At 33.2% G+C, this 22,140-nt stretch overlaps 1 protein-coding gene across 1 annotated transcript in view; it reads left to right on the plus strand.

Annotated features, from left to right (window-relative positions):
- Window positions 1-22,140, plus strand: part of LRP1B (LDL receptor related protein 1B) — a 939,689-nt gene that overhangs the window by 899,345 nt on the left and 18,204 nt on the right. The window contains exons 81-87 of the mRNA XM_087710921.1: window positions 2,202-2,375; window positions 3,149-3,274; window positions 4,331-4,495; window positions 7,469-7,630; window positions 11,360-11,534; window positions 15,033-15,137; window positions 16,340-16,453. Coding sequence (XP_087567047.1) covers window positions 2,202-2,375; window positions 3,149-3,274; window positions 4,331-4,495; window positions 7,469-7,630; window positions 11,360-11,534; window positions 15,033-15,137; window positions 16,340-16,453 — 1,021 coding nt within the window. The remainder of the gene's footprint in view (window positions 1-2,201; window positions 2,376-3,148; window positions 3,275-4,330; window positions 4,496-7,468; window positions 7,631-11,359; window positions 11,535-15,032; window positions 15,138-16,339; window positions 16,454-22,140) is intronic.

The following is a 22,140-nucleotide window of genomic DNA, read 5'->3' on the forward strand; positions in this document are numbered from 1 at the left end:
AGGTCTTCACATTGGCAGCCTCTGTGTCCTTCTTGGGCCAATTCACTATACCAGCAAGGTATTTAATACCTGGCAGTGCATATGTGTTGATGGTGTGAATCTTACTCTTTTCATTGAGCTGGCTCTTCAGGTCCCTATCTTTTGATGATATTTAGAAGTTGCTATCTTCCTTGCCTTGTCTTTCTGGTTGCCTTATGACTGTGGGATACCAGGTACTCATAGCTGGTCTGTATGTCTGTTTGTGATTCTGTTGTTACTGTATTGTTGCATTGCAGTTGGTATTATACTTTAGTTGGTTTTTTGGAGAATAGGACATTTACCTTCTTGATCTCTGCTTTTCTAATATATCTCCTTATCCTAGTAGCCAGTGCTCTGAGACCCTATTAACAGTCTCTAGGGCTTCACATGGAAACAGCAGCTGGGTTTTTTCCCCCCAGTGGTTAAGTAGTTCCACTAGCTTATTAACTTCTCTCCAAATTGCCTTGATCTTATCATCTATCTGGGGGGAGGAGGAGATTTGTATTGCTTCTCATCTTGATTGTGTAATCAACCACCTCCAGGATTCCAGAGGCTGTAATGTATTCAGTTTATTGGTTTTTGTTTGTAAGGATTCCTGTGAGGGCTCTATTAGCATCCTCTAATATACTATCTGAATATATACTTCTGCACCAAGCATTGGTGGACATTGAGCATTGATCGTGAGGATTGACTGTTTAGCTAGTTTACAAATTTAATATTTACAAATAAACAAATTAAAGTAAAATCACTGGAGGTTTTTAAGGAGAGATTGGACAGCATTTTGTCCAGCATAGGTGCTCTTGCCTGAGCAGGGGATTGGACTAGAACACCTCCAAGGTCTCTTCCAACTCTGGTATTCTGTTAGTTTATCCACAATCTTACACCTCATATAAACGTCTGTGTTTTGTAATATATGGAGTGACAATTTCATTCCACTTCAGGTATTGGCTGCACATCTACTTGCTCTTCTGGTTTTCTTGAGTCCAGGATGTAATGTATAATTAGCCTATCTGGTTGTGAGAGCAGCTTTCTCTTCACTATGCTGAAACATTGGGTCATTGGCTGTTTCTCAGTTAGTGTAGATGTAGGTCTTCTGTCCATCCATAGTATCCTCTTACGTTCCATATATCATGTCTCATTACGTCTGTTGTTCTGGTAGCATTCCATCAATTCCAGGTTCTTTTGTTTTGTTTATGCATGGTTTATTCCAATAGCCTATTTATTGTCAGATTGTCCTGACAACATCTGATACAGATCTTGTGATGCTTCTAGGCATCATCTGAGCTATTATGATTCTCCTAGATTATGACTTTCATATCTGAAGTAGGCAGGTAAAGTGCTAGGGAGTCTTTGACTAAGGGCTCCTACTGGTAAGGTGTAATCATTTTCAGTTGAATTGTACAGTTTATATGTTGTACAAAAGCTAGAATAAAATTGGAAGTGATTTATTTTGGTCTGATATTTTTGCATCTCAAAAGCCTGGCATTTTAATAAGTGTGTAGAGTTTTTATATACACTGCATGTATGTCTGTGTGCACACACGTGTATGTGTGTGTGTGTGTGTGCGCGCGCTTATGCATGTGCAATGCATACTGTGCATATCCCCAAGATCTGGTTTTCTCCTAAAGTTTTTTAAATTTTTCCAACCAAATTGAAGTCTGTGAACTAAGTGACAAAGTATGTTTTAGGGTTTATAGGATAAAGTACTTTGGCAGCTTTTGATATTTCTGCAAATGTATTAGAAAATGATAATAATTAATAACTTCTTTGTTTAAATTATTTTAGCTGAGGAAACTTTCTGTATTGTTAAAAGCTAATTCAGATTCTCCATGCATTATGTTGATAAGAACTCCCTGTTCAGAAAAAAGAAAATAAACATGAATAGAGGTATAAAAGGTTTGCCCTTTTTTGTTGCATTGAACCCTAAAATAGTGTATGATGAATTCTATAGTATAATTATCAGTTGAAGTAACTTCATCTGGATCTTTTGCTGGATAGGAAGGATGCATATTTCCAGTAGAGAAGTCACACTGGATTCTTTATTTTTCTTGTCAACTTTATCAACTCCAGATACTGTTCATAAAACCAAAATATCACTACAAAAATACCAACATTAGTTTACAGTATATGTTGATACAGAAATGTCACATCCAAATGGAAATGTGTATTTCTTTTTACTTAAGGCTTACTACATCCTCATAGAATTGATATTTTTGAGAACTATATATATGGAGCTGGACCTAAAAATGGTGCATTTAGAGTGCAAAAATTTGGCCATAGTGCCGTAGAATATTTGAACTTGGAGACTGATAAAACAAAAAGTGCCTTGATTTCACATCGCTACAAACAAATACACTGTGAGTACATTTTATTACTTTCGGGGGGGGGGGATTTAACATATTTCAGTATTCACAATAGCATACTAAATAAATATATAACTTATTCACGCCTTCATTATATATTAGACAGTAACATTAGGGACTTAGTAAATGAGCTATTTTGGGGAAATTGGGATAGCATTAGGAATAAAATAAAAACCATAGAAAGATCAATTACTGGGCTTAATAATAAAATATTTTGTAGTTACAAGACAAGAAAAACATTTTATTATAACAGTTTCTTCCCTGATAACATGTCCATAAATTCTCTTCTCTTGCAATGAACCTTTACTGCTGCTCCTTAGCTGGAGACAAATTGTTGAGAAAGAAGTCATGAAGTAAATAATGACACAAAGTGTGGTATATTTTCTTCTTCATCATGATTTATGGAATAGACCTCAAATAAATAGGTATAAAAACAAATAAATAAAATGAAAGCAGGATCACCAATCTGACTTCATAATTTTCCCAGTTTCTAACCTGATATCTTAACCACTACATGAAACTGTTTCTTGTATTTGAGTTTATGGCTTGAATTGCTTACCACTTCTTATCTGAGAATCTGCTCATGTCCTTGAAAACAGAGGATCAGGATTTGTCTTAAATTGTTCCCTTTTCTTGTATTAATGGGATTGAGGGACAGGCTCAGGGCTAAATCTTAATGTCTATACTATAAGGGCCCTGTTTCTTATTTCATTATTTATTTGAAAAATAATTCATATTATGCTTCTTTCTTTTCTCCTTCTCAATAGCACTCAATCCTTGTCTGCAGTTAACCTGTGAGTTCCTGTGTTTACTCAATCCTTCAGGTGCAGCTTGCATATGTCCAGAAGGAAAGGCAATGTTTAATGGAAAATGTAGTGATTTGAACATGTTAGGTGGGTATCGACATTTATTTAAGAACTTAATCTTACATGAAGTAATTGTGGATGAGTCAATAATGCTAAATTGTCTATTTTTATATTTCTTTCAATATCAGAAATTTAAGTAAAGGAATGCATTTGAATATTTTAAAAAATGCAGAATGATATTAATTTTGATTAGTATTTGACTTATAAAATCTTGGCTTTTAAAGTTTAATCTACCTAAAAGTTGTATTCTATTATCTAAAGTTCCCTCCCACTAAATTTACATAATTTAAAAGACATCAGCACCTCTCAAAGTTATTTATATATTATACTTCTGCTGTTCTACAATGAAAAACATCAAAGCAGCTTACAAGATACATAAACAAAACATCCATAGCAAGGTTAAAATCAATCAAATGAATCACAACAATGATAACAATAATCATATCAGTTGCCACATATAAATATAAAGACACAAAGTTGGCAAAGAAATAAATATCACAGTTTACTAATATGATATTTGAGAGTTGCACATCTAATACATCTGGACATTATCAATTTTGCAAAGAATTCACAAAGGAAGCTGGCACTTACATAGATATCTTTAATACATCAGGGTCCTCTAGAAAGCTTGGTGACTTTCACAGCTCAGCATGCCAGTTCCCCGTAATCATTCTCTTTACCACTGATTCCAATTGAAGTGTTATCTGTATCTGAAAAATGTTAATTCAGAATACTTAGGAGAGATTTCAAATGAACTATGTCAAGGCTATTGAAGGTTAATGCTAATTCAGTGTTTCAACAATGATGTTTTGCTTATACCAATGTGCTGCATGACTTACTCAGTTGAGTGCTTTGCAGAACTCTACTAGTAGCAAGGCCTTGAGATGATTCAGTCGAACATGTTGTTCATATGAATTCTGAGCAGCAAACAGGACTGGATGGCTGCAACTGATTTTGTATCCATTAATATTCTTCTGTGTTAACAATTTGTTTATTCTGGCTCTTTATTTTCATTTCCAGCATGAACAATGATAATGATAATCATTTCCTGTCATGACCTTTGTGTTTATATCTTAAATACAGATGAGACTTGCAAGCTGGCTTGTGAAAATGGAGGTAGATGTGTTATAAATGAAAAAGGTGATCAAAGGTGTTATTGTTGGCCAAGTTATTCAGGGGACAGATGTGAAATTAACCATTGTAACAATTATTGTCAGAATGGAGGAACATGCGTAGCTTCAGTTCTCGGTAAATATATATAATTTTAATTTTCTCTATTTATTTATTGTAGACAATAGAAAACAGTTATTCTGTAGTTAATTATTACTATTAGACATAAAAATTTATGGGACTGTTATGACTAAAGCACAAAGCATTAAAAGCCATTTGATTTTTGATTTTCTTCTAGAAAAAATGATACTGATATATGTAGAAAATTTGCTAGGAATGGTTTCCTTGTTTTCCTTGCAATGTGAGAGTGTGGAAACTTCACATCCAGTGTTAAGGGTTATATGGCAGATTTGGAAGAGGCAATTCAATTCAGGCACCCATTTTTCCTCTTACCAACCATATGCTTACTGAGAAATTTCCAAAGATTTACAGTTATTCCTTTAAAAAAATGCATAGTTCTGATAATGAGATCTTTACAATCTGTTCCATAAATTATAAGTTAGATAATTTTACATTATTTTACAGTGGTCAATGATTGTAAGAAAGATTTTTATTTGATTTAATCCATGATGAAAATGTTAGCCTGCTATTAATGCCAAATGGGTCATGAGGGGCCAGTATAGCTAATTTTAAAGGAATTCTTGTGTAAGGTAATAAAATGAGGTATTGAACTTGAAGAACAATATGGTGTTTCTACTTCTCTTCAGAAGTGTCTCATAATATTAAAGACACATGAAATGATTTATTAGAAGCTGATTAATTTGGCATATTCAATAACTCGGTGCAGCCAAAAAAAGCAGAATGAGATTGTATAATAAACTGAATGTACTCAAACAATCATTAAAACAACACAAGGCTGCAGCTCTTTTTAACATACATTTGACTCCAGGATTCAGATATCTATGTCAGGAGATGTGAACATTAATTAAGAAAAAGCAAAAGCAGCTCTGTAGCCTCTCATAATAGAAATAGAAAAGATTGTTCTTCACATCAGATTAGTGCTTTGGGAAAGAATTGTAACAAAGAATTAGTGACTATTAGATAGGATGAAGATCCTCAAAAATGGTTGAGATGTGAAAAACTGCAAGTTCCATCCACATTTGGTGTAACTTTTAATCTTTTAGGTAGAGAACATACTGCCAAAGTTACTAGTCACTGCTTGTAGAACAGGACAAAAGATGACAGTTAAAATATTCCTGCATCAGTAGTTGATTTTATGTACTGGGTTATACTCTTAGATCCTCTTAAAAGAGAGCTGAAATTCATGCCATCCCAGTGAATTTTCCCTTCATTTACTAAATGATTGTGAAAGCAATTTTTCATTGATAACCTGTAACTGTTTGGCTGGCCAATAAAGGTTGAAGGAGGATTTGGATATAATATTTGCACTTAAAGATGTACTGAGTTGAGCATGTTAGGAGGCCTTATTATTCCAATATTGAAGAATTTTCCAACTTTAAGTACTGATGGTATTACATGCAATCCATTAACAGCTATACTTTTTCATCTACTGTTGATAGTAGGTGCTACAGGAATAGGTGCTTAGGCCTTAATATTTTTCTTACTCCACAGCAGTTTATCAAGTAATTTATCAAGTAAATTATTATTATAATTTATCAAGTAAATATGTTGGAAGAAAATATACAAGAGATTCAGTTAAAACATTCCAATGCTGCTCCTGTGCTTTGGCAAAATGTTTTTGATTGTAGATTATTTGAATTGTAGTTCAAATAATTGAGTTTTATATAATTATTTTATAGCTTCATATCAATAAGTATTCTTGGTAGCCATTATCAGTTTAAAGAAAAGAATATCAGCTTTGAGTTCCTATCCAGTTACAACACACTAAACCTTCCAATTTTGAATTGGATAATGGATGGGGATTAAAAAGGAAGAGGCGGGGACTAGTAATAATGATTAGATTAAGATCAAACAGCTAAATATCTGAAAAACATAATTCCGATAATGATAAGTTTTATTTTATAGCCTATTTACTTATTTTCCTACTAATACCTTTCCCAATTAAATGTAAATTAAATTGCAGAATGATTATTTCAACTAATTATTAGTGGTTCAATCCTCAGTCATTATAATAACAGTTGTTTAATTTTATTATGCCCTGTTTCTGAACAAGTTCAAATGTTAAATCTGTTTGATTAGTAGGTTTATGTTATAGTCTTGATACATTTTCAATGCTTACATTTTATTGGATGATATTCTTCTTAAATTAAGTTGGACTGTGCTTTTTTTTCTGTAAGTTGGAAATTGGTCTATAAATATACTATTATTTTACTAGTATTGGTATTTCTAATTATTATAATAGGAAGTAATTAAATTAACTGTAAGTCACTATTTGCTGCATGAGGAGATAAAAAAAAACTTTAACTTTTAGATTATTGTCTGTACAAATATTAATTAGTTGACTAAATTCCACTGCAACTGTAGATTTAATTATTGTTTTCTTATAATTTATGGTATTGGAATATTCTAGTGTGGATCATATGGATAACTTTAATTAAAATGTGTGCATTTTTTCAGATTTGGTAAAATAATATCTGAACAAAGAAATGTCATCAGTTAATTAAAACATACATATGGAAAATGTAATTAAAACTCAAAATAATTTGAGCTATTTTCAAACTAAGTAAGTTATTGTAATGGATTTTAAAGAAATAAAAAGCATAATCAAGGGCATTGATTTATAGATTGTCCTGATTCAACAACTACCTCATGTAATAACCAATTGCAGTATGATGATGATGAAAAGTAATTTTATGACCAATCCTTGCAATTATGACCTTCACAGGTCTCTAACAAAAAGGAAAATTGAAATAATTGCTTTGCTTAAGAACCGATTTACCAGTCCAAATTATGGTAACTAAATAAGGACTACCAGTATATGTATTTAAAATATTTATAGATGTATATATTTATAGATGTCATATGATGCTAATTGATTTTTCTAAATTGTAGTATTCATATTATCAGTATGAATAAGAAAGTTGTACATAATTAGAGCTATCCTATCAGATATTTCATTTTGTCTTTTAGGAAGACCTGCATGCATTTGTACACTGGGGTTTACAGGTCCAAATTGCAATAAAACAGTCTGTGATAATTTTTGTCAGAATGGAGGAACTTGCAGTATCACTGCTGGAAATCAGCCCCACTGTCAATGTCAACCCGAACATGCAGGGGACAGATGTCAAGATTGTAAGTACAAAATAACTGGAGTATAATTAACAAAAATCAGAACAGACTTGCTATTTTTCAGTTTTTAAAAGCAATCATTTGACAAAGCATGTACATCCAGAACAAAATTGTATAATTAAGAGCAAAATCACAAGAAAAGTTCCTTTTCTCAGACAAATATAATAACAAAACAGGTATGACATATTATATTTATATTTTATTTATTTATCATAATGCTTTAATAATGTTTGTGTGTGTGCAGCGGTGGGCTGCAAATTTTTTAACAACTGGTTCTCTGCCCTAATGGCTGAGTGGTTGGGTGGTCATGGCCAACTCGATGTCACTTACACCGAGGGGCGCTTCGCCTCTCATGACTGTGGGGATGCTGCAATGGTTGTAAGTGTGAAAAACAGTCATATCACTTTTTTCAGTGCGATTGTAACTTTGAATGGTCACTAAATGAACTGTTGTAAGTCAAGGATTACCTGTACAAAAATACAAAAAGCTTCTTTGCTTGCAAAAAGCTGCCCTAAATACCAGTTATTAGATTAAAAATGGGGAAATACACACTGAAGATCAATTAGTCACGGCCGTTATGGAAACCTAAACCATTCTGTCTGAATACCTTCTTTTTCCTCAGCAATACCTGCAACCCAGAGTTACAAATCAGGCAGGTTGCCAGAGCAGAGGAATTAAAATAGTTAAAATACAAGGATAACTATCAGCAGCCAAGTTACCATTGCTCATAAAATGAAACCCTTTAGCAGAGAGGTCATTTAAGCTCTCCAAAAAGTGGGTGGATGCATTTGGGCTACAAAATGAGCTAAAGAGACAAATTAACAAATTAAAATCTTGAGTGAGGGCTAATGCCATTCTGTCTTTGTTCAGACCTTGCTGCAGGGAAGTTTTGCCTATGAATAAAGCTATCTATCTCTTTATCTCAAGTGCTGACATCTTCTTTGGGCTATTAAGGAAAGAAAGAAAACATGTTTCTCCATTTCTCATTCATGGAAATATATTCTTCCTTTTTAATATTTCTCAAAATATTTCATTCTTTTAGGAGTTGGGTGGGTGCTAACTTTCTACAATTAGTGCCATGTTACTATGCCATATTATCATGAGAGAAAACTGAAACAAATTGGAAGGAGGATCCACTCATTATTAGTGAGCAACCATGTGCCTTGCCCACTCCGAAGCAATGCAAGAGACTTCTGTCCCAAAAGTGCTTTTTCAGAGGCAACTGAACTTTCTGGAAACCAAGAAAGACCAGTTGCCTCTTGGAAAAAGCACCCTTGGGACAACCATGACCTGGATGACTGAAGAATTCCCATAGACAAGAGATCACTGTGCTCGGTGAACTGACAAAGCACAGTTTCCTCTTCCCACCCAGGAGAAACAATCCTTAGATCCATTTGTACCACTTACAGATACCAGCTGCTCTCTCTCACCCTCACAAGATATCCTTAAATAATCATCCAGATTTAAGGAAAGATCACATGCCTCCACAAAGGCAGTAAAAAAAATTAGACAGAATGCCAACCTTGCATCCTGCCTCTCAGCCATTTCTTCTAAGACTATGCCAACCCTTCTCTAAATAGCTGTTCCAGCTGTGTTGGAAGTATACTCCAAAAAGCTTAAAACAACCCTTTAACAATCTTTAATAAGTCAAGCCCCAGGAATAAAAGTATCACAAAAATCTCTGGGCGGGAGTGACTCCAGAGAAGCTCGGTCTACAGGCAGAAAGGCTGCTAAGGCTTACAACGTAATAAGCTTAACCAAGAGGCAGTTTCTGAAAACACCGAAAGCAGCAGGGCAATTAAGATAAGGATTAGGCTAGAAATACAGGAATTACAGAATGTTTCCTTCCTGCCTCCCTTGCAGGATTAGCCCTGTAAAGTGGGAAAAGATTTCTTCCAACAATCGGTTCTCCGAACTACTCAGAAAATTAACATCCAGCTTAGGAGAACCAGTGTGAACCGCTGGCAGCCCATCTCTCTCTGTGTGTATAAAAATTGCTTTTATTTTAAGCTCCATTTTGAACCCCCAGAACTCCTGAAACCTGTATGGAAAAAAAACATTCTTTAATTTTTGAAAAGGAGTAAGAAAACATTAAATGGCTAAAATGTCCAAACATTTTAGAACCAGCTCTTATATAGTATATCTGCAGCTTTCCTTTTGACTACAAATCTATCTTCTCTTTTAGAAAGACAAATCTTTGGAGGAGGGAAGCAACCCTAACCTTCTATATTGGCCATTATTACACACAATAATGTCTATCTCATAAAATACAAGATAGTTGCAACATTAACTGCAATAGTGTCTGCTTTAAATAACAACCATAAAACAAGATTACAAGGAGATTGTCAGCTTCTGGAATATATGTATGTGTGTGTGTGTGTGTGTGTATGTAGATATATATAGATTACAAACTCTGGAGATTTAAATACCAAATGCTAAAATAGGCACTTAAAACAAATCACTAGGAAGAACAAATGCATCAGCCATGTTTTTGCCAATTTTCAAAAGTGAATACATATTAATAATATATTGTCTGGAGAATAATAAAAGTTTCCAAACACAAGGGTGTGAGTGGGTGCGTGCATGTGTGCACATGTGTATATTCTCATTAATTCTGAATTAGGTACACAGCACACCTGGAATGCAGTTCAAAGAATAAGTTGGTGCCATAATGAAAAAGTAGCAAGTCCAGTCCAGCCAGAAAAAACTGCCTACATTCATTTCCTCATCATCCCATTGCCTTTCAAAGTAAACAACATCATGCAAAATACAAGAAAAACTTAAAAAGAAGTAAGGTGAAGATAATGTCAGGAAATAAGAAAAACTACATATATTTCTGTACTTTCAAAACATATTTACTTACACTGACCATACTACATTGCATTTTGTTCTTTAATCGCTTAGCATTCTTCTTGACGATCTCATTTTCACCGAACCATACTTTGCCCGTCTTTTCCTTCCTCTTCTATTTATATTTAATATGTTATAGTTCCATCTTCATTAATACAGTTTGGAGAGTTGGCAGTGTTCTTACATATCCACATTTGTATATGTATACATGAATATCTGAATGCATGCACAAGCACCAAGGTTTACATAGACATATCTACAATAAATGAGCCTGAGACAAATGTTATATCACAGAAATACAAGGCTTAGCTTTTTCTTTCACAGAAAACTTGGCGGTACTGAGATCATTCAGGAAGTGGAAATTGAATCACTCTCTTTAGTGAAACTGAGATTATAGAATATAGTTTCCACTTGCCTGTTTTCTTCAGCCTTCTAAATAAATTGCAGCACCTATTGTTTGTTTTTGTTTGTTTGTTTCCTTTTTGTTTCCTTTTGTAATTGTGAACAAGAATTGTGTTAGCATCCACTTGCTTTAGATCAGAAATCATTCTTGGATTGCTGGGGAAGGGGAAAAATGATGGCAAATGTTCAAAAAAAAATCCATAAAGGAACATTCTTATGATTTAAGAAAAGTGTCTTTAAAAAATGTTGAGGAAATTTTTGTCTCGTTCTGAATATTTTTAAATAATCTATTAGATTATGCCTTTGAAATGAATAAATATAAATGTGTATATGCGTATATGTTCAGCTATATATGTGTCCTATAAAGAAAATCTTTGATAACTTATTAAAATAGTTATTGATTCAATCAATTTATTAATATGCTTATAAGAGGATAATTGTATTATATCTTATGCATGTATATGTGTGTATTCATTGCAGATATTTGCCACCATTATTGTGTTAATTCTGAATCTTGCATCACTGCTGATGATGGCAGCATAGAATGTTTCTGTCCTCTACAATATGAAGGTGTAAAATGTGAAATAGACAAATGTGTAAAATGTCATGGAGGTCAATGCATCATAGACAAGAAAAATGATGACATAATGTGCAAGTAAGTTAAAGCTGTGATAAATCATGTAATTGAATAGTTGGAAATGTAATTTTTTTTACTGCAGCAAAAAAAAAAGATTTTTAATCAAAAATCTATTACATACAGTATCGATAATTAATTCAGTAGATTTAATGAAACCACATAGGGAATTTTGGATGTTCTCTGAATAGTATACCTTAATGTACAATTTGCAGTAACCATCTGCTCTATTATAAAAATATGTGTATAGATTTATTATTGTGGGAAAATATTTTAATTATACATTTTCCATATTGTAAATGTCCCATAGTAATTAATTTGCAGATTAAAATATTTATGTTTTGCCTTTCATGAGAAATTAATTAAAATATATACTGTATATGCCAGTTTTAACTGAATGGAAAACTAAAAGGGTAGAGAAAATCAAAATGATAATTCCAAACACACATCTATACAAGAGCATTATTTAAAATGTAGTGCACTTTGCTACTTGATTTTGTTAAGAAATATACCAGGAATTTAAAATTTAATTTAATGTCATTTTTGGAAATTCATGTTAATATCAGATTTGTCTCCATAAAACTGAAAAACCAAGTATTACTTCCAATTTTAGAAGAATTATTGGCCTTTAATAGCTATTGTAGAATATATGAAGATCACATACGTTGGATAGTACATTTTTCATTATTTTTTCTTTTTTTAAAAGTTATTTTCTTTTATCAACAAGAATAAAATACAAAACAGAAAAATAGAAAAATGAACATCTAACACTAACAATAAGAAAAAAATATTTTGTGTACAAAAAAGAAAGAAAATCTTAAATGTCAAATAGTAACATTAAACAGAAACATTATCATTAAACATAAATATAAAAACAATATTTAAAAAAATATTTGGATTTTAAAAAATCCACCCCGGCTAGATGCTGAAAAGTAAATTTTAAAAAACCTGATAGGTTCTCCTCTCCTTATATAATGTTTCTACAAATAATTGTAACCTTTCCTATTCTTTTTTAACAAAACTATTGTATTAAATAAATATTCCAGATGAGGAAGTCTCTGTCCAATGATCAAGTCTACCCAACATCTAATCATAACATATATGTAAAAAAAGAAAAAAAAAGTCAACAGATTATCTCAACGATTACACTAATCATCAAATCTCTCTGTTAACCATCTGTTATTGTATTTAACATATAGAAAGTCCACACATGGCTTCCAGGAAAGTTATCTAGTCCAGGGGTCCGCAACCCCCCACTCCGTGGCCCAGTGCCAGGCTACAATCCAATTCAGAACCAGGCCACGGAAGTGGTAAATGAACACATACATGTGCACACATGTGCAAAGCTGCATTTGTGAAAGTGCACATGCACACAAAAACATCAAAACTTTCTCCCTCCGAATTTCCACCCCACCCCCTCCCAACTGTCAACATTTGGCACATCTTTTCATTTCCAGTTCCATGTACAATCATAAGTACAATCCTAACAGCAGTCACCGTGTAAAAAAAGTGTCCCAAACTGTTTTCGATAATAATGCCTAAAAGAAAAGCTTCAGCTTTAATTCATATTTATATTTTCAATATTTTCTTTATTATCATTACTATGTTTATCCAGTATTTTTTAACATGTTTACAAGACCATCACATATGATAAAATGTCCCTGGATTTTGATTACATTTCCAATTAATCTAATCTAATCTAATCTAATCCAACACTTGTTAGAAATCCCTCTATATATTTTTGCTCCTCTCTCTGGGGTCAAATACCAATGATACAACATTTTATAAAAAATTTCTTTCAAACTATAATTCCAAGTAAATTTTAAAACATTGGTCCATACATTCTCCATTATCTAGTGTTATGTTACATGCAAAAAAATTCAGCCATTTTACCATACAATCTTTGACATATTATTCTTCCAAATTCATCTTAAGTAACTTTTATATGCTTTAGCAATCAAGTGGTCATCTCCAGAACATGATATCTAATTCAGATTTAATTGTTGCAAAAACAAAACTTTTTATCAAGCTTAAATCCTTCAAAAATTATATAATAATTGCACCAATCGCAAACAAACCTTCACCTACTAGTTGTTTTCTTGTTATCTTAAGTTCCCCCTTTTCAAATCCTGATACATCATCCATTTACATTCCAATAACATCTCTTTTCTATGTACTGCTTCATGCAGTGATATTCAAAGTGGCACTTTGTCAACCAATCTTTTTTTATATTTCCACCATGCATGGCCAATTGATTGCCTAACGATATGATTCTTAAACCTAAGATTAACTTTTACTTTGTCATATCACAAGTAAGCATACCATCCAATTCTCAAATCAGAATCTTCAATGTTTAACAACCTTAAGTTTTTCAACATTATCCAATCTTTTAAACATACCAAACAACAATCATCATAATATAATTTAACCCAGACTACTTCTTTCTTTAGCATCCTGTAAAAGCTTATATTTAAGACTTTTTTTCCCAAATAAATTTAGATATACATCACGGGTGTCAAACTCACGGTGTCATGTTGCAGTCACATGATTTTTGTGATGTTTTTCCCTTTGTGGAGCTGGAGTGGGCCTGGACTGTGCATGATACATCTGACCCACAAGCTGCCAGTTTTACATCCCTGATATACAGTATCTTTCTGCCACTGTTTAAAAGAAAAATATTTAATCAATATCGGTATAGTTCTGGAATAGAAGTAACATTCTAGGAAGTACATTAATTTTAATTAATGAAATTCTTCTCATCAATGACAAATCTAGTTTTTCCTATCTGTTTCAATCTGATTTTATCTCCTTCCATATTTTAACATAATTATTTTTATATAGCTTAGAATTTTTATCAGTAAGAATCAGCTCCAAGTACTGTACCTTTTTCACAACTTTAGGATCAGTTTTAATTTCCAATTTCTTCTGGTCTTCCACATTCATATTCTTGGTCAATATTGTCATCTTCATTTATTTTTAAGTCCACCATTTCTCCAAATATTTTAACCTTCCTCACAACATATTCAATATTCTGTGGTGGGTTTTTTACAATCAATTATTTTCATTACTTCTGCGTTATTAAACTATCACTGGAAACAGAGATGGAAATCATTCATACTTCTACTCCCTTGATAATAATGTTATTAGTGAGATAAAGATCTCACGTTGTGTAAATATACATGCCTTTAAGTTATCAGGATATTAAAAGCAAGTAAAGCTATTGTTTCTGGTCACTAGAATCACTCATCTGGTGGTAAACAACGAAATTGTCAACATCTATTATAACAACTACTCCCCAAGCCAAGACCTCTGATCTTGCTGCATAGTTTGTTGAACATGGCAAACATATAATTGATTGAGTAACCATGCTAATTTAAGATGAGCAGCCTGTAATAGCTTTCTTCATTAACCAAAGAAAGTAATTTAACATGCTATTAAAAAAAAAAGAATGACTGAAGCACCCCATTCATCGACAATGGCATAGTTAACAGTGACATGTTTTCCTCCCACAAATCATAGCTGCACAAATGGAAAAATTGCATCCAGCTGCCAATTATGTGATGGCTATTGCTACAATGGTGCAACCTGCAAGTTGGATATAGAGACAAATATACCTGTCTGTCTGTGAGTATTATGAAATAATTTGGGCATTTTTATATCTACATGATTCCTAATGCCACTTTGCCAATATAATTTCTTCTTTCAGAGTGATGCTGTGATAATGAAATTTTGCTGCAGGTTTGGCTTTGGTTTTGACAATTGTCAATGGCAAGGATAGCAGAATGGCATACCTAACTAAATGATACTATTTCTATGTTTAATTATTATATAGATTGTATTGTTCAAAGATAAATATATATTTTATTAACATATTTATGAATAACACTTGCAATGTTGCAAAAATAGTATTGTACTAAGGAAGCCTTTAAAACCCAAATTTTAAATTAATTCTTAAATCACAGTTATCCAAATGATGTGACCTTTTGATGTGTAGTCTTTAAACATATATTGCAATTGTGTTATGGTAATTATAAAAGTGCATTTCACTCTTGTAAATGGTTCTGTATGAAATAAGTCTAAACTGAGTATCCTAATTTTAATGTATGTGAAACATTTCAATGTCATTGCACTTAGAATGCTCATTAAAAGAATCCATAATTGTTTTGTTATAAGAAAAGATTGTCAGATATTTGGATGTAATGATATTCTTCTGAATGCATCATTGTTGGGTGATAAATAAACAAATGTGTTTATTTATTACAAATTATTTAAAAACTAAGGAATTTAACATGTGCTTCCATGAGAACAGATTATATTTGCCTTCCTCAGGCAGGATCATAATTCTAATATGGGTGCAGTGACAGCATATGGAATTATTAACTTCTGTCCTTTGTCTTGGATAATAACCTGATAAATTGGGGCACTATTACATGTGGGATGTCAGCGTACTCAATTGGTCCGAAACGTAACTCAGAATTTAGGTAACATTCAGCCAGGGATATTTGAAGGTTACAGACAGACTGTCAGGCACTACAAAGTGCATACTTGTTGTCTGCCACAATAGAAGAGGGATCAACTTGATTCCGTTGATTCTGTTCTGTGCTTGGCAGAATTGCACCCACATTAGCTTGGTTTTCCAAGCTATCAGTGAGATTTAATGAACACTAATAGTTTGGACTTACCATGATCAGGTGGAGCATATTTGCTTATTGTTCATTTTATCAGCTATGTATTTGCATTTAAAAGATACTCAGCAAAAAAAAAAAAAAAAAAAACCAAAGGGAGAATATTTATTTATTTAGCTGTATTTTACTGAAATTCTGCAGATGCTCTGTGGGGTTTAAAAATCAGCGCTGTGACCAGAAAGTGAACCCTTGTGATTACTACTGTCAGAATGAGGGAATTTGCACTTTAACTGCGTTTAATGAACCGAGATGCAAGTAGGTTTAACCTTCCACTTAATGCTGCCCATTTTGTTACATCATTTCAGGCCACAGTTCATTGGTTCAGATCATGTACATCCATATCATCTTGCAACTTTTTCTTAATCTCAGGGTTCATTTGTGTAATTTAATGTAGTTGTTTGAAGTCTTGCTAATGACTATATTAAAATGTACACCATTGGATGTAACATTGCCTTATTATTAAGCCAAACCTTATGCTACTATATAATGAAAGAAATATGACATCAGGACATTTAGAAAATAACCCTTTAAATAGAACAATGTTTATAAAAAAGGCAAATTATACACAAATTCATCACATGCTATTCTAAAACTTGACACCCTAATTCTAGTATGTGCTAGTTAATAAAACAAGTAGACAATTTGTCAGCTGTTAAAGTGATAAATATCTTTGTGAAAGTAATAAGAAAATAATTTTTAAAAGCAATTACTACAATAACAGCAAATTAGCAGAGCTATCTTAATCATTTCACTATCTATAATTTATTTACCATTGTATTTTGTTTAAGAAAGAAAAGGTTTCCTATATCAATTTATCAATTTATCAATATATCAATTCCTCAAGAAATAAACTACATTTGTCTTGATTAATTTTCCGTTGTTTTTATAAATCATAGCTTCAGGTTAGATGAATAAAATTCATACTTAGTTTTTTTCTGACAGCATAGTCTCATAGAGAATTCACATTCTGTTAAGTTTAAACTTACTTAACTATACATTAGCTTTTGTCTAATAAATATAACTGAGAAATTCCAAGCTCATGGCATCAGAATTATTCCTGTATTGGGTTCTAGACTTGTTGTCTAACTGAAAGCTGACCTCCATTCAGATTGTTAAGTTTTCTCCTTGCTATCAACATAAAAATTTACATCTGTTTATGCCAATTCATCTTCTTGCTATCTTTAAAATGTGGCAGATACTATATCTGCAGCACAGAATCATATCCCATGTAATGTGAATTGATCCATTACACAGGTCTGCAAAAAAATAATAATTGAGAGCTGTTTTGGTTATTCCACGTAATATTTATGTTTTTTGGTGCGCTGAATCTGAAAATGACCTCTATTTTGTCATAGGACATCACATTTCCTGACAATTTAGGTAACTATGTTAAATAAGGCAATACCTCAAAATAAACGGAAATAGACTTATAAAATTAAAGTTTTATTACAATATTTTCATGAAAATCCCTTTTTGAAATAAGCTCACCTACTAGAATCTAAACTAGATTTTTCTTCCTTGTGAGGCTCCTCTTGGTGCATTTTCGCTTGTGAGTAGCATCTGGAATGTCTCTCTGAAGCAACCAACAGTAGTCTGCCATCATTGTAATGCTCCATTTTCCCTGGTATCTCCTTTCCATCTCTTTAATGTCTTGGTGGAATTGTTCACCTTGTTCCTCACTCACAGCTCCCAAATTTTCAAGAAAGTAGTCAAGGTGGGACTGGATGAAATGCACTTTCAAACTCATTGGCAAGCTAAAGCTTGAAATGCTTTCGTCGGCATTCTTCCGACGATCTTTTTGTAGTGAGGATCTTTGTTATTGCCTAAACATTTCTGTACGACTTCTTTAAATGCAATTCACCCTTCTTTTTGAGGATCCGTCATGGTATTGACAAACTCTTGATCAACTGTAAGTCTTCTAATGTCTGGTCCAACGAACACACCTTCCTTCAATTTTGCCTCCGACAGGCATGGACAGACCAAGTATTTGAAGCATTTTCCATCTCTTGGAAGTGATTTTACGAATTGCTTCATCAATCCCAATTTTATGTGGAGAGGTGGTAGAAGAACTTTATGGGAAGGTATCAAAGTTTCTTGGAGGACATTTTTTTCTCCGACTGTTAGCACCCTCGGCTGCCAACTCTTCTTGGTCCAGTGGTTTTGTCGATCTCGACTGTCCCATAGACACAGAAAACAAGAGTATTTGGTATACTCAGCTTGTTGCCCGAGTAGCATGCACAAGACCTTCAAGTCCCCACACACTTGCCAACCATGGTCTTCATATTTAAGCTTACGAAGAACCAATTCCAAGTTATCGTAGGTTTCCTTCAAGTGTACGGAATGACCTACAGGTATGGAAGCGTAAAAATCGTTGTGGAGTAAAACTGCTTTGAAACTTTTTTTTGAAGAATCTATTAAAAAAATGCCATTGCTCTGAATGATATCGGATTTTAAATTGACCCATCAGATCTTCGACCTCAATGTGATAAACCAACTTGTCTTCCTGGGTGAACTCCTTTTCACAATGTCTGAACCATGAAGATGACACTCCTGGCAACAATAAATTCCTGCTTTTCAGCCTTGATCCGAGTAACTCAGCGGCATCTTTGGGAAGATTCAAGTCTCTTACCAAATCATTCATCTCCTCCTGAGAAATTTTTTTGGTCTTGTATCATCTCCAAAGTCAGAACTTGATTCATCATCTGGTTCAGGTATGACTTCACCTTCATCGGAGCTAGGTATCTCTTCCAAGGTAGCAGGGGCTTGGGTACTGGTATATCTGTGCCATGGGGGATAGGGACGAATTGCTGAGTGAAGATTGGGGTATGAAATGGAATGCTTCCATTTGGAATTAAACCCTTTCACATCACATGAACAAAAGTAACAGTCATCACTATGGTTCTTTTGCTCTTGCCATACCATAGGAATCCCATAACGGAAAGATTTTTTCTTACCCTTGAACCAGTTTTGGAGGTCCTCAACACACCGTTTGCACACATTATAAGGCACCCAAACTTTATCTTGATTTCCAATTTTTATTTCAAAGTATACAAAGTATACTTTTTTTTACAAAGTCTGTAATATTCTGCTGTTGCTTCAACACTGTATATTCACCACAGGTGAAACAGAAACTGTCTGGTGAATTAATACACCTGCGGTGCCATAACATAATGGTTAAAGAATGACAAGCTAACATGAATTGCGATGAAAAAGTGTGTGAACAGCCTAGAACCAAGAACCTGATGATGATTCGTGCACAAGTGTGGCATGCAGGAGAGAGCAGCTATGTGTCTGTACAGGAGTGCTGGTCACACCCCCTGCAGATGCTGGAGATACTGGAGATGCTGCTATCTGCCCTGTGACACCCTCCCACCAGATTCTTCAGGAATATTAACCCCCTCTACCATTAGAAGCACAGACTTAAAACTTGCTTAGCTTATGTATTTATTGCTGACCATCAGATTTATAGTGCTATATTATTTTACATAACTCAGACAAACCCTTTAAGGTTTTTTTGGCATTTTATATCTTAAATGCACTTGTGTGAATTAATTAATAGTAATTTGCACTTTAAATTTGGTTAAAAACCGTTAATATAAAAAGTACCAAAAATTAAAAAAATGATAAATTTGAAGACAATTTTGCATGTTGTGGCAAATCATGACATCTAGGAGTTTTTTCAATATTTTATTTGTTTTCAGCACACCAAAATACATGGAAATTAGATGAAAATAATCAAACAGCTTTTTAGTTGCAGACCTGTGATCAGTTTTCAAATACATCATTACTTCTAGCAGTAGTCAGTCTTAGATATGTTCACTTTTTCTTGTTACCTTTCTATATTTCCTAACTTTTCTATTCTCTATTCTTAACTATTCCATTGTTCTTCTTTTTAATTTTGCATAGTCAATTAATGAAAAAAAATGGAAGAATATATTTTTAGATTTAAAGTTGAAATTATTCAAAGTATCTTTTAGGGTCTGGGTGAGCAATGCAAACTATAATGCAAGCTGTATTTCATTTAATACAAATATGATTCTTCATAAAAGAATGACCCATCTGACAAATCTGTTATAATTGCTATGAATGTAATCCATTATTATGTGCATACCAAAATGTAAATCATATTTTTTTCAGTGTATATGTGTTCTATCTTCATTTTTGTATCTGGATGAAAGCTAGAAAAGAGCACAAAAAATAACCCTTTCCATTATAATGGATATATAATTTCCATTATTATATCCATTATAATATCCAATATATCCATTATTATATTTCCATATGCCTAGAAATAATAGTATAAGACTTGTACTCTTTCTCTCTTTTCATCATTTATTTACTTATTTATTATTATATAACTTTTCTACCATTAAAACAATTCAAAATGAGATAAAATATAATTTAAAAACAATTTTAAGAAATACATTTAAGTATGTAGTCGGTAAAGTTGGAAATATGGTATCACCCAAAGTTTGACAAAATATATTTGTGACTGATACTGTGAAACTTATATTTGAACTGTAATTTTATATATTTGCAATATAAGATTACAATAGTTAATAATTTTATTTATATTTTATAGTTAGGATTTCTAGCATATAGAGAATTTTTTATGTTCTGAGGCAGGGGTGAAATTCAGCAGGTTTTGACAGGTTCTGGAGAACTGGTAGCAGAAATTTTGAGTAGTTCACAGAACCATCAAATACTGCCCCTGGTTGGACCCAGAGTGGGGTGGGAACGGAGAGTTTGCAATATCCTTCCCCTGGAGTGGGGAGGGAATGGAGATTTTGCAGTATTTTTTCCCGCCATGCCCACCAAGCCATGCCCACCAAGTCACGCCCATAGAACCGTTAGTAAAAAATTTGAATTTAACCACTGTTCTGAGGTAATACAAAATACTTAAAATACAACCAGTGTGAGATTTTACACAATTCTTGTTTACGAATGCAAACCATTAAATTACTGTATTGATAAAATACATATCAGAAATAATTTAGTTTCTTCAGGTTCAAACTTACAGTTATAATTTGCTGCTTCTAACTATATATAAATACAAACAAGGCTTTTCTCCCGTTTGGTAAGACATGGCTTTATAAATACAACTGAGAACATTTTTTAACTTCAACTCTAAGCATGCAGGTATATGCATTTTTTTAATCTTTACCTATCATTCATACTTCTAGGGCTATTACAGGTTTGCAGATATTAGTTGCAAGATTTTCTGCTTTTCTAGTTAAATTAAATAAAGTGACAGGTGGTCTTGTTCTAACTAATAATCCTTTGACTTTTCTTCAACCTCTTTGAGTGGTCGCTGTGATCGGTAAATAACATCTTGATCCTGTCCTCTTCTTCAGTACTCTTCCCTTGAATCACATTTTAAGTGCTTTATGAACTTCGGACAATTTATAAACTAAGCCTTTTAAGATCTTTAGCCAAACTAACAGTTCCATGTTAGCCATTTAAATTGCCAGTCATTCCTCCCTCCAAAACAAATTCCTACAGTCTTTCAACGTTTCTCTAAAAATCCTCCTTTGCCTTTCTCTATCGCCTTTCCTTTCTTTCCTTTCCGGTTTGTCTGTGCCCAAGGAGTTTCAATGACTCTCAGAGAGCTAATGACCCACCCTCAAAGTGCTAACAACCAGTTGATTGCAAGGAATATAAATTCTTCCATTCCCCAGCATTCAGTCAGAAGTGAGGATGTTTCTTGGATGAAAAGTGAATCGTCTTCAAGAAAAAGCAAAGAAAGTTCAGTTGCTTTTTGAAAAGCACCTTTGGGGCAGCCATGATCTGGATGACTGAGAATCTCCATTGACGTATAGGAATAGAGATGGAATCCTGACAATTTCCATTCATGCAGTGCCATGCAGAATGTCCTCTCCATGCATAGTGTGGGACAGAAATCCTTTGGTAGACTGCAGGAACATTTAAAAGTGAAAGGTCTG

The sequence above is a fragment of the Thamnophis sirtalis genome, unplaced genomic scaffold (assembly GCF_051295495.1).
Source record: "Thamnophis sirtalis isolate CommonGarterSnake01/CBP01778 unplaced genomic scaffold, rThaSir2_p1.2 scaffold_1, whole genome shotgun sequence".
NCBI classification, from domain to species: Eukaryota; Metazoa; Chordata; class Lepidosauria; order Squamata; family Natricidae; genus Thamnophis; species Thamnophis sirtalis.